This window comes from Ischnura elegans, chromosome 2 (assembly GCF_921293095.1).
Source record: "Ischnura elegans chromosome 2, ioIscEleg1.1, whole genome shotgun sequence".
Taxonomy (NCBI): Eukaryota; Metazoa; Arthropoda; class Insecta; order Odonata; family Coenagrionidae; genus Ischnura; species Ischnura elegans.
This window is the reverse complement of record NC_060247.1, coordinates 70,838,928-70,852,369: the sequence shown is the minus strand read 5'-3', so window position 1 is coordinate 70,852,369 and position 13,442 is coordinate 70,838,928. Positions and strand designations below refer to the sequence as shown.

The 13,442-nt window shown below is 35.7% G+C and overlaps 1 protein-coding gene across 2 annotated transcripts in view; it reads right to left on the bottom strand.

Annotated features, from left to right (window-relative positions):
- Positions 1-292: 292 nt before the first annotated feature.
- LOC124153929 (huntingtin) overlaps positions 293-13,442 on the bottom strand; it is an 88,017-nt gene continuing 74,867 nt past the window's right edge. For both annotated transcript variants that reach the window (XM_046527336.1, XM_046527338.1), the window contains 8 exons: positions 11,180-11,559; positions 10,187-10,508; positions 9,107-9,254; positions 7,992-8,124; positions 6,077-6,239; positions 5,370-5,530; positions 4,721-4,808; positions 293-2,585 (listed from right to left, as the gene is read on the bottom strand). In XM_046527336.1, coding sequence (XP_046383292.1) covers positions 2,481-2,585; positions 4,721-4,808; positions 5,370-5,530; positions 6,077-6,239; positions 7,992-8,124; positions 9,107-9,254; positions 10,187-10,508; positions 11,180-11,559 — 1,500 coding nt within the window. In that variant the 3' untranslated portion in view covers positions 293-2,480. The remainder of the gene's footprint in view (positions 2,586-4,720; positions 4,809-5,369; positions 5,531-6,076; positions 6,240-7,991; positions 8,125-9,106; positions 9,255-10,186; positions 10,509-11,179; positions 11,560-13,442) is intronic.

Genomic DNA, 13,442 nt, shown 5'->3' with positions numbered 1-13,442 from the left:
AATATTTTTGTTCATAGTTCATGAGACTTTCTTTCCTGGATTTGATGAATTATTTGAAAATTGAAATTCTCATATTTCCTGGCAAAATACATAGAGGTGAAGATGCACTTCACCTGACTTGCCACAGCTGGAAATTTATGTAGACCCACCTATATAAGACATGAAAGCGAAGACGGCAAAGGATACAGATAACTTCCCCTCAGATCTATCAAGGATTCCAGCACTGTTTAAAAGACAGACAATTTATTAGTGCATTCAAATTCATCAAATATGCATTTTGACAAATACTAAATAATTTCAATAACTTTATTAATTAATTTTACAATGAGCAGCAAAAATTAAAATTACAATGGAAGAAAGTGAAACAGAGAAACATGAATGCAGGCTTTCAATTATTTTCCTAATGGACTGAATAAATAACAACTACATGGAAGTATAAATAGTAAAACATTTCAATACACCTATGAACACCACAATGATTACAATCGTAGACATGAAAAACAATTATAAAAAAATCAAATAAATTCAACAAATTTATACCTCAATTTAAAAGAAAAACAAAATGCAATACAAGGTAGTTGAGTTGGAGAGAGTTTTAAAAAATATGGCAACAGTCTAATATACTTTGAAAACCTGGAAAGAATGTAATAAATTGGATTTTTTTTCTCTCTACCCTAAAATAATTTTCCATTGCATAATTTATCAATTGCTACAAAGAAATGTTTCATTCACTTTTTTAAACATTTAAATTCGGAAAATTTGTAAGTATACATACATTTTCAGCTTCATCCTAGAAGCAAGGAATGCTTCACTATGAATGTCAAACATTATTTTAACATTAAATAGTTCTCCTAGAACCACAGCCAAAGAGAAATTCATGCTCCATCATAGCACATAATTTATGCAACTATGTATGTATTTGAAGCAGTGAATTGAAAGATGACAACCGATTGATTTTTCCGCAAGTGTAAACATATTTTATAACCAATTTTATTTTTAAATTTTTTGCTAAAATAAACTATCATATTATAAACTGTCAATTTTTAAATCAAATACTTACAGCATATTTATGACCAAATCTAATGGAGATTACCAACACCATTCTCTGTAGTCAAAACCCATTTCGCTTCGTCACAAAAGTTACCTAAAGCATCAAGTTGAGACCATTTCTACATGCTAAAATTTTAGAGAGAACAATACAGTGGATCCTTGATAAGGATTAAAAAGCAGATTTCCTGGAGACAAATTTATGGTAAAAAAGTCAACCACAATTCATTTCATTTAAAGCACATTAAAAAATGTATCAGAATCACCAACAGCATGATATATACAATTTGATATTCTATAGACAATTCGACCCATCTCCATTTACCAATTTCATTTCATTTGTAAACATGAATTTTCACAGTTCAAATAGAATATCAGGGGGTTCAAACAAGCTTTTGAAAGTAGCTTAACATTATATACAGGGTTTAAAAATGACTTAGAGAATGTATCATAGATATATCAACATGCATGTAAATAGAAAATGCAAATGCTTTTGAAAAGGAAATTATCTGGAAACACCACAATATACTTGCTTCACATAATACTTGGTATTAGCCAGTAAATATTCTGAGGATAAACACTTGTAAATAATGTAAAATGAACTAACCATACCTTGATGAAACATTTTTCCCCTATTGCGTAAAAATAACAATCACAACAGCTAAATAAGAACGAATCCAAACAGTTTTGGGAATGTGTACTCCAAGACTCAATAAAAAGAGCACATAGTTATCAGTGATATGCAGACATGCTATGAAAAGACCCTTCTCACAGAAATAACACTTTTAGCACATAAGCTAAACAATGTTCTTAGATAGCTAAAAAAATAATTTTCACTAGCATATTAATAAAAAGAATTATTTGGAAGGTCTCAGAAACATATGATTAGGTACCTACTTTGAAAATCCCTGACAGCATTATCCACATGAATGATTTTAACTTAAAGTTTATCAAGCTGTGTTTTGAGTTGGTACTGAGCATTGCTCCCATTCCCTTAATGACTATGATGGAGGAGAGAATGTGATCCCCCTCACCATCGGCTAATTTATTGCTCCATAGTAAATAGTTTGTGTGTAAACAATACAGAGTTTATTAAATAATGTTTATTTACAATTTGAACAATATAACACAACCTCAGATATCAAAGGAATTTGCACATGAAATAATATTGAAACAACAGGTGCACTAACCTTGAGTTTTCATACAAACACATACCTAAAACCAACCTACTGAGCAGAGATTCAATACAGAAAAATAAATCAAAACATTTCACTCTTTGTTGTGTTAGCACTTTAGATCACAGGGATTCTACTATGATAACTTACTGACAGACTTCACATTTATTACCTCACAACCTTCCCAAGCATCCTTTGATTATTATTGAATAAAATCTCTCTTTCAGATTTGTAATATTTGGTCTAAACATTTAATTTTTAGGTAAGACATGTAACAATGTCTGAGAAGGGGGACTGAGGATGAGCGGTTGCTGCAGTTCCAAAAGTTGACAAGAAGGTCTGTTTCTGGCTGTCATTAGTCAGCTGAAATAGAAGAGTCAAAATGTGAATCCAAAACAGCATCCAAGAGTTTAAAATGTCTGATGGACTTAAATGTACTACTCTTTGCCATTCGTTACAAATAAATAGATATTCCCCAATAAAGAATAACCTGCAACATGAAATGAATGCATTTATAAATATGTAGAGTATTGAAGACAAATGGGTGCATAATTTGCTGTGAAATATTTCGGAATCAAAGAGGTACATATTCCCAATTTACTTTGTGGTAGTGAACCGTTTCTGAGAGGTTTGACACAATCCGGTTCCTAATCACTAAATTGAACAAATGAACAACGATGACTTATATAAGACACTCAACCTTGGGAGCATAAATGAATGGAGAACCTATGAGTCACTAAAGACAAATAGGGAAATGCTAGGAATGAAACTGATGCAGAAGAAGCCAGGACATGAGAATAAGAAGAGCAGGGAAATGAATAAGAGGATACAAAACATGGTATGATAAAAACTGGGATTATAATGGCAAGTATTCTTGAGCTATTCACAGTTTAACACACTCAATGTGTATGCCTTGAATTCAAGGCATCCCGCGCTAGCCTAGGATGCGGATGCCTTGAATACAAGGCATCGGTCCCGTTAGGTTTCTCGACCCGCCATCTGCCTCCGCGTCTTCTACTAGACCCTGCAATTGTGCCCAGCGTCTCAGTGTGTCTTCTCCTGTGACTGGATACAAGTCGTTTGCTTGCAGCAGAATTTTTGCCTTCTTTTTATTATAATATATTTATTATACTTTTATTATAATATTTAATATCTTCTTTATTAATAGTGCAAATTTTAATAATTTTGAACTATGTATGATTGTATACGATTAAGGGAGACATAATATCTGATATTATTGCAAAATATTTTTTCCGTGTGGCAGTGTGTTATGATAAATTTTCTCAGCATTGAGTGTGTTAATATTGACGCCTGAAATATCTGCTGAGAAGTTGATGATGTCCCTGACTCCTCCCAAGTGGTGGCAATCCCTCGGAATTGTGCGTCAGCCTCACCTCATCGTTGATGTTTAAACTCTTAAAAAAATCCCTTCCGCCAATGAGCAGTTCACTTTGAACTAACTGATGAGTCAAAACTCTAACGATAACACTAATTCATGAAAATAGGGCAGCAACTCTTTTGCTAGCATATTAATAAAATGAGTGAATGGCTGAATGAGGAGAGATTTTTTTTTGTTGCTACATATATTTCCCTTCCAACTACCAAATTCTTGTAATGAAATATGATTTTGGGTCTCATCGAATGACCCCTTTTATTTAAAGAATTTGTCAGATGAAAGGGAATGATGAGTTTAAGGAAAAAAAGCATTTCTCATTAATACATTTTCTAATAATTTTTAAACGAGAAAATACAAAAGTTCTAGCCCACTTTACATGAGATAGAGATGCCAAAAGAGTTATGGTCCATATACTTGTACAGAGAGAACTGCTTCTTAAGGCATAGAATTGCTCAATACAGTGTTAATTACACCAATTCACGGTCGGTCATTGCAAGAGGATGAGGAAAAGGAGAGAGGTGGTGAGCCACTCAGCATGAGCCCACAATGCCATTAACCCATCTGCAACAGAGTTAAGCTAGTTAAATGCAAATGAAGTTTTTGCAGCAAATAGCTTAAGCAGAATAGGTGACAGATCTAAAAATAGGAAAATCTGGGTACCTCTATTTTTGTACTCCATTAGAATAGACAATGATAAAAAAAACTGGACAACATCCCCCTCAAAAAGAAAGCATTTGGACTATAATGATACATTGAGGATGGAAAAGAGGGCATGAATGAGGTCAATCTTACATGCACATTTTTTCTACAGTTGCTGATGTACATTCCAGTAGTGCAAGATGTACATTTCCTACAGCTTATGCGTTAAAGCCATTCAAACATATTGGGTTTTGAATGATGGAAAAAAAGCTTTCAAGTCAATGAATGGTAAAACACTGAACATTAGAAGTTGCAAAATCCTGGTTTCTACTTATGCCATGTTACTTAAAGCCACAAATTATCAGAATGAATCTCCTATATGAATCAAATATTCATTAATAAACAATTTTTAAATCCATCAAAACATAATGCTGTTGAGCAAACATTCTTTCAGCATATTTACCTGATGGTAGAAGTCAGATGCAGCTATGCAAAGTAGACGTCGATCTTCAAACTCACACCTGCCAATGCGAGACTGCACATGGGGAAATCTATCAAAATGTTAAAGAAAGCTAGCACAGCATCACCCTGAGGTAATAATAGAGGCTGTATAATAACAACAACACCTCTAGCACTGACGGATCAGTCATATGTGAAAAGATGTAATAGTGATTGTAATTTAAAAGAACATAAAGCATAAATCAATAATTGATGTTGATCATGCAACTCTTAAGTAAATATTAATTTCTAATAAGCCAGTCCATTAGAATTTACGCATACCTGATATGCATTCCAATTTTTATCTACCATAAACTGGGGTAGGGGAAAATGGTACAATGATGAACAATTCAAATCTTCCGGATATTGGTTTGTTTTCAGACCACAGAAGTAAGCAGAAGTGGTTAGTTACCTATATTAAATAATCCATGGTCTATTACCCTATCCTGGTAGTATGTTAATTCTACTCAAATTCAAAGTTTTTGGGCTAAAATTATCTCCATCCCAGGACCTTACTTCACATCCGTTAATAATACCAAAACATATGTAATACCCTGACAGTAGAAAAGAGTTATGTAACTCCAAAATTAAGAGATATTGAAACAAAAGGATACATGGCACGAAGCCAAGGATTGGTCGAGGCACTTATGAAGAAGCACGTGAGACACCACGTGGCCATTCCCATTGGAGAACACTGGGTGAAGTTTGACAAACTCAAAACAACCCACTCTTGCAGGAGAGGTAGCTGAGACTGCTGACATGCACTTTCAAAAACCTGGGAAAAGGAATTTTCAGCAAAAATGTAGATAAAAAATTAATCGAATAATATGCAAATAATATCTTTTCACCAATTAGGTAACCTGGAAGATATTGAAACTTCACTACATTAGGAGTAATGACACACCTGAATTTACGCAAAACTGAATAGAAAGCAAAATATTTATCATACCAGCTGTTTAAGAATATGTCTAAATGGTAAATTGAAGATTGGATTGAACAAATATGGTAAAAATTTAGGCATTGCACAATTCTAGAGTCAATTTCCGATAGCAAGTGCATAAATGTCATGTCGTTACGTTTTCAGACTAAAAGCAAAGAAGGTCATGACCTACTTGAGATTATTCAATGTATCACATCACATCTTAATTATTTCATGAGAATCTATACATTTAGTGAATATCCTAACCTAATTTAATAAGGTTTTCTCAAACTATTTTAATGTAAGACATGGAACCAAAAGGCTTTCAGGATATTTATATCATCTGATGAAATACCCTTCAAAATACATGTGACCATCAATATATGCTATATGTTTTCTTACCTGGAAAAGCACAGCTGCTAGCAAGCGAGGATGGGGTTGCTGACTGGAGAGAAATTCTCCTATCACCTTGGTGAGAATTTCCGACGGAGGGAAAAAGTGAGTCAGGAGAAGAGGAAGAACACCACACACAACTTCCACTTCAAAAGGATAGCCTCTCTTGACTCTGAAAAAAATTAATGCGATGGATTGCTGTGAATATATATCCATCATTCCAGCATCCACAGGAAACTTAACTCTTTATCATAACATTAATTATTCTGTGTTTATTATTTCCTTGAATTGATTTTTGCACAAGACCAACAAATCAAGAGTGAGTGAAAATTCCACATGGAAAACATTATTTTCATTGATTTGGATTTCAAATATGATGTATGTGTATTTATGACTGAAATCACTTTCGTATGTGCTTGGTTGGTTTTCTGTTTTTGAGTTAATTTGTTGTGTTTTATTTGTCTGTACGCATGTTTGTTTTTATTTTGATTTCTTTTTGCTGATTGGACGCTATGGTGATGGGGGATAAACAAGAGATTGTTAGTTAGAAAGCCATCTTGAAGTGAATGTATATTAAGAAAAGATTAAAATACAGTGTGTCAAGTGATATTTTCCTTGTGTTAAATCGCTTTGATACGTTAAATATAGGCTCCACCACCTGGGCCAGCAAGGCAACTTCTTCCTCAGAGGTGTCAGCTTTATAAGAAAAAGGCTGTTTATGCTGCCAAGACATACAGTACCACTAAGCAGCATACTTGTGTGCACATTGCCACAGTCCAAAAGGCTAAATACAGACCTTGAACCCTTTGCATCCAGATTGTTTCATCCTCTACAGCAGTAGTATGCAAGGACCTCTTTTGGCCAAAAGGAATACCTAAATTAAATAATTAATAAGGTGTCACTGGCTAATTTGTGGAGGAAAAGAGAGTGGGAGGACGAATAAACATTGATGAACACTCCATGTCTCCTTCATCCTCCATATCTCACCTACTGTTTCCCCCCTTTAGTCCCCATGACCACAAGTTACTACATGATCAACACAGAGCTGGCCTGCTGGTGTACATTCCATCCCCAATATGACTCCTTGGCCTGCAGTAACTGCAAGTCATGATCATTTCTTCCAATAAAGTCCATCTTCCTTTTTGTCTTATCCCCCCTCTCTCTATCCCTTTCCCTCTTACCCACAAATTGGCCAGCAACATCTCCCTTCTTTTTTACTCTATTTCAGTAGTCCACTTAGCATGTACATATTTAATTTTTAAATGCCCCTGAATTTAAGAGTGGCGCATCACCTGACACTTGATAAGAAAGTTGGTGGTGAGCTATGCAGTGGCATGACTAGGAATATGCTTTGGGGGTGGGGGATGACCTGGTATGGCGACGGGGAAATTTTTTGAAAAATGACATGCCTGGAAATACATGTTACATCATTTTGGTACATAAAATGTAACTTTGAGCAGATGCATTTGTTATACGTCAAAACTAGACAATAGTTTTAAACAATTTTTTCATTTCTCTGAGGCTTTGAGAGGGATCTATCCCCTCATCCATTCCCATAGTTACCCTACTGGAGCTATACTATGCTGACTATAACTCAACACCCAAGAGGAAAGGGTTAAATGATAGATAGTTCATCAAAGGCATTACTCAAAGAAATAGCCATGTTATTTTCTTGAAAATTTAAGAGAATTTATGAATAAACACAAGTACAGATTTTCAGTGCAAAGGGCTCCTAGCAGAAAAGGATCAGTGAAGCTCATTACGGAATTATTAGTGACCTGGAGTTAATAACTGGTTACAAATATTTATTTCTTTGTGGGAAGCATTATCAAGGTAATTAAATTTTATGCAATACTGACGAATTATTCAACCAAATGAAAATGTCCCAGAAGTTCATCTTTTTCAAGTGCCTAAAAATTCTAACCTGTCGAATAGGGCTGATGCCTGCTCCATTGCATGGAGTAGGTGCTCAGGATTCGCAGAATCCACAGTATCAGAACCAGGTACTTCTCCCTTTTGATCCATGCTTGTCAATTCTCCTTGTGCATTATTCAAGCCTGAAATGGAAAAAATATAATCTAGCAAATTTAAACAGAACTCAAAACAAATATAGCTCATTATTAATTCATGCCGGCATATGTCATCCCATAGAACTTCAATGTGCAATCACCTTTGACTAGAATTAAACACAGATAATTGTTTTTCAAACATTTATTGAATATTGCTCTGATTTGGGGCAATTAAGTGCTAAAACAATTTTACATACAGACATTGATAGTATTTTTATTCCATATACCTACACCTCACAGTTTGAATGAGCAAATAATCTAAATTAAATAATTTTATTTTCATATTTGTGAAAAATGCCAAGAATACAATTATTTGCCAGAAATCTATTACGATTTTAATGTGAGCTTGAAACATACCTGCATGGGGCAGCAAATATATTTGCTCAGATAATTTAATTCTGTCTAAATAGAAAACAAACCTACATGATTAACTGGATCTTCAACCGTAAAGACTGATAAGTTCTCAACTGATAGTGTTATCCTGGATACACACTTTTTCAATCACAAAACACAAGAGATGATTGAGTTCAAGACACATTTCGGTTCAAAACCCCCACCTATTTATGTTTACAGACTTTCTTTTTCACCATCATCGGACTTTCAATTTCATAGTTTTCTTCAGCAGCAATCGTAGAATTCTTAGTAGAAATGGAATGAGTAAGGGTGAATGCATGGATGGTACCATGAGGGACAAGCAACAAACTTGGAAAATACTTAAAATGGAGGTCTTACTAAGTGGAGGTTTTTACGTGATTTTCCCCATGTGCAATGCCCAGAATCAGGAGAGAAGTTAAAAAATTGGAGATATATTGTAAACAAGACATTTGTAAATCAGAATTTTTACTTCACATCACTAAACAATGGACAGAAATGAGTTTACGCAACACAGTGAAGTAAAGAGATGCTTCAAACTGTGTGACAATGAATGAGCCAAGTACTATGGGGAGCATGATTGACCATTTTTGCTTACCCATATACATGCAAGAGAGGAGTAGTTGCAATGCTGGGAGAGCAACCACTGGACTAGTATGCCTTAACAGTTCTGCAGCTAAACTGGCAGCACTCATCCTCACACGTACTCCAACAGGGCATCCTGAAACTATGAGACGCTCCAATCCCTATAGGAATAAAAATACATTAAAAATAATCATTACTATCTCTCCTCAATGAATGTTACCTAACACAATAAATGGTAAGGCATTATTCTTGCTAAAGATCATCACCTGCATCCAGAGTGGAAACTCAGCTGTTCAAATCACTGACAGTGGACTGACCACACTCATTGTACCAATGGAAAGAATATATTTGTGCATGAACTTTGTTTTGACATGTTTCCCCATAAGCAATTAAGAATTGGGAAAAATATGAGAAATTGATGAAAAAACAGAAATTACTATATTTTAGAGATGTTCGAATAGTATCGGCAAATACTCGAATACTTTGAATACTAGAAAATATTCGAGATCTCGAATAATTATTCTAGAAGTACAATCTCGAATACCTTGAATACTTCGAATTTCACACCATACACTGTCGCACGCACGTCATTGGTAGTTGACTTGGAAACAAACAACGTAGAGGACTCTGGTCGTTTAGTGCATGCAGCACCGTTTTAGGCAAGTTGACGAACTAAATCAAATTCGCAGAAAAGAGTGGTGAATAGATATCATTCGACATGGGGAATGGAAAATGATCGGGGAGAAAAATTCAAAAATGAACGTTTCGTATGCTCTGCACAATTCTAGTATTCGAGGTATTCCAAAATTGAGATATTCGAATATTCGAGCTATGATTTAATATTCGAGTTCAAGAAATTTGCTATTCGACCCATCTCTAGATTAAACATATAAATGTGCAATATCGCTTTGACGCTCTCCATTTTCACAGCGATTGATCACATTAAATTTCTCTTCTAATAAATAATTGAAAACAATACATTTAACGAAGACTGCCACAAGAATTTCTCAGGTTTGGATCAAAATAGAAAAACGAAAGTCCACTAAGTACACATAAACATAATAAAATAAAATAAATCATCTTTAGTACCTACCTGCATTAGAGCCAAATATATCCTCAGCGTGATGGCGTGAGATCTTGACTGAGAAGAGGAGAATGGATTGAATGGTCCATATGACGTGGGTGATGACGCAGGAGTGGAAGCCACGTGGGAAAGCATGGACAATGCTAGACGAAGAACAGGAGGAAGGGAGGCAGCACCCTCTCTGCCATCAGGATTATGTGTTGATGCAGATGGCTGTGAGGATAGGAGTGGTATGATTTCTTCTCGACCTTCATCCAGGGATTCCAGCAGGAAAAATATCAATGCCCATAAGAGCAGAGTGTGCTCCTCATTGTGTTCCAATTCATATGAACTGAAAGAAAAAAATGTTACGTATTTAATTAACAGAAGATACTTTTTTAAATGTAGGGGAACATAGATACGAAAAAGACTAATTGAAACCATAGCCATTTTGGAGCGGAAAATTGTCTTTTCTCGGAAGGTACATATCACAAGATTATGGATAAATGTTAATATTCTTCTCATCAATTTTGATTCAAATGATGAACTAGATTGTGTCAGGTTAAACTTGGTTGAATTTGTTTAAAATTTAAAAAAATTAATGGGAAAACTAAATTATTCTACGTGACATTTACTTGAAACAGGTTTTGATATTTTAGGATGACAACTTGAAAAGTTGAAACTACATCCTCCTCAATTTGGTGAGGCACCAGACGTTTCACTTTAGACACATAACAGTCATTTTAACCTTAAGAAAAGCCCATAAATATTTTCAGTAAAAACAAATCGATACCTCCACTACACAAACACTCAACAATCGCCCACCAAATAAAATCTGCTCATCTAGTCACCCTTATAGTACTAGATGAGCAGATTTTATTTGGTGGGCGATTGTTGAGTGTTTGTGTAGTGGAGGTATCGAAATGGTTTGGATCTCTTTAAATTTTAGGGGCGGATAAAAAACCAAAGTCAAAACAATTTTTGAACCAATAGTATAATTAAGAAAAATTAAAAGAAACTCACCTTAATTCTTCACTGAAATGCCTCTGAATATATTCCATTGCAATAGGAAGTAAAAGTTGTAATTCACTACCCAATGGTGGTTGCACAATACCCACACCACTGGCCACAGCCCTCCGCACTACTTCTCCTGCCTTCCCTGATAACTGCTGCATGTTTATTTCTCCTCTCGATTGGCGGGGATTGTTGCGCCTCAAACTGTTCACGCCTAAGGACTCATCACGATTCCCAATAGGGCCGACTCCACTTACAATATGACTTCGAGAAAATGCTGCCTGCAGCAGGTAAAGTAAGCCATGAATTGAAGCAAGCCTAGTGGGCATGAAGGAACTCCTGAGTCCTAATTCAAGGGCTCGACGCACTCTGTCTTGAGCCTCCATATCCTAAGGGGAAAAATTATGGAGAAATGCATTTAAATGCCATAAAATAGAAATGACAGAGGGATAGACGCAATAATGTTAATTTACACAATGTTATTGTAAGCTCATTTGAACACACTTTAAAATCAGGTACATGAAACTTTCAATATGAATCCTGTTACAAAGGCAGATATTCTCACTTCAAATAAGAGACACAGTAGATAAATAAAGAATTCAAAAAATGCCCAGAATTTATATAATCAATCGATGAGAAAGAATTTTATTCTTTCTGGGATATCAGCAAGAAATGCTGAGTGAAATTGAATACACCCATGTCTCGTATAGCGCAAGGGATGCGTTCCTTGGGGTCTTTGCGCTATACGAATTTGCATTATACGAGAGCGTTTTAACATTGGGAAGATAGGGATGCGTTCCTGGTAGCATAGGTCTTGGGTATTGAATTTCCTCTAAAACATATATACTCCCATAAATAGCCTTAGAAAACATTATTTATATAATTTTTTATAGTTTAAAACATCTTTAAAGATAGTATGCACGCATTTGAAGACTTTTATTCACGTTAAAAAAATTCTTATGTGCTTTTGAAATTCCCTCCTGTCGTGCGGGTGGGCTAACATCTGCTATCTCAGGGGTTCGTAATGCATTGCCGGCAGTGGACGATTTTTCAAACCAGTCTAAAAACAACTACTGTGTCACCCAGGCCCTTTTGTCGCTCATCGAAGTGACAGGCAAATGCTACTTTGAATGCCATTTCATAGCTAGCGGAGTTTATGAATGATAAATCATTTTAATTTGAAGTCCTCCGAGTCATTAGCGGCTACGTGAAACAGTCTTTAAATGTCTTGAAGCCTTCCCAGGTTTTCCTTCCCTGAAAATGAATGAACGAGAAAGCATTCTTTTCCAATAGAATATCGTCTCGTCAACACTAAAAACTAGTTGAGGGGGAAAGGAGCCACTTTCAATCACAGCTTGGAGTTCATCAGAGAATATTGTGGTGACTGCGCTATCAACACTTGCAGATTCACCTGATATCGCCGCACTGAAAATACCTGCTTGCCGTGTAAATTCTGGAACCAACCGGAGCTTTCACTAAATGTCTCGGAGCGATTACTACTCTCGTCTTTTTGTACTGATTCACTATGAACTTTCCGTATGTGTAGACCGCTTGGTTGAAGTTGGTGCGGCTGAGGTCACTGATGTTTTAACTTCGTCTTTATTCAGAATAAGGTTGCGTGCGTTTAAACTTCCGCGCAATATCGCTTTGACGTTCTCCATTTTCAAAGCAATTGACCTATATCAATTTCTCTTCTAGGTTTATGGTTTTTCTTGATAAATTCTTGATTTTTCTACCCGCATTCCTATTTTTTGCCATTTTCTCTTGGGTTTTTACTCTGCATGGCTCTATCGAAATCAACTTCTACTGCTGAACTGTGTTCTTGAGACGCAGAGGGCCAACGACTGCGGGGAGGGAACGAAGCTATTGTGTTTGAGACTCTATAGGGGACCCTCTTATATGTTGGTGCTCTTCATTCGCAACTCGGCCACCGCTCCATTTCTCCCCCGTGAATATCGATGACCTTGAAGGCTTTAGCGTAGACCCTCTACCTGGAAGTCAATCGCCTGATAACCTATGACGGCAAAAATTATGTCTCAACCAGTGTTTCTTAAAAAAAACTCATTTCCACTAGCCCCACGCTTAATTAATGATCTAAATTAACTCATTCTGTTAAGGAGACGAGACAATTACTTCGGTAGGCCGGCTATCTGGACCCAATGACGAGTTATCCTTTTGGCCATTGCACAGCAATGGATTTCGAATAATATACAAAACAAAAAAGAAGATTTGAGGCAAGCAATAATATTTGTATGCGTAAAATGATAGAAAT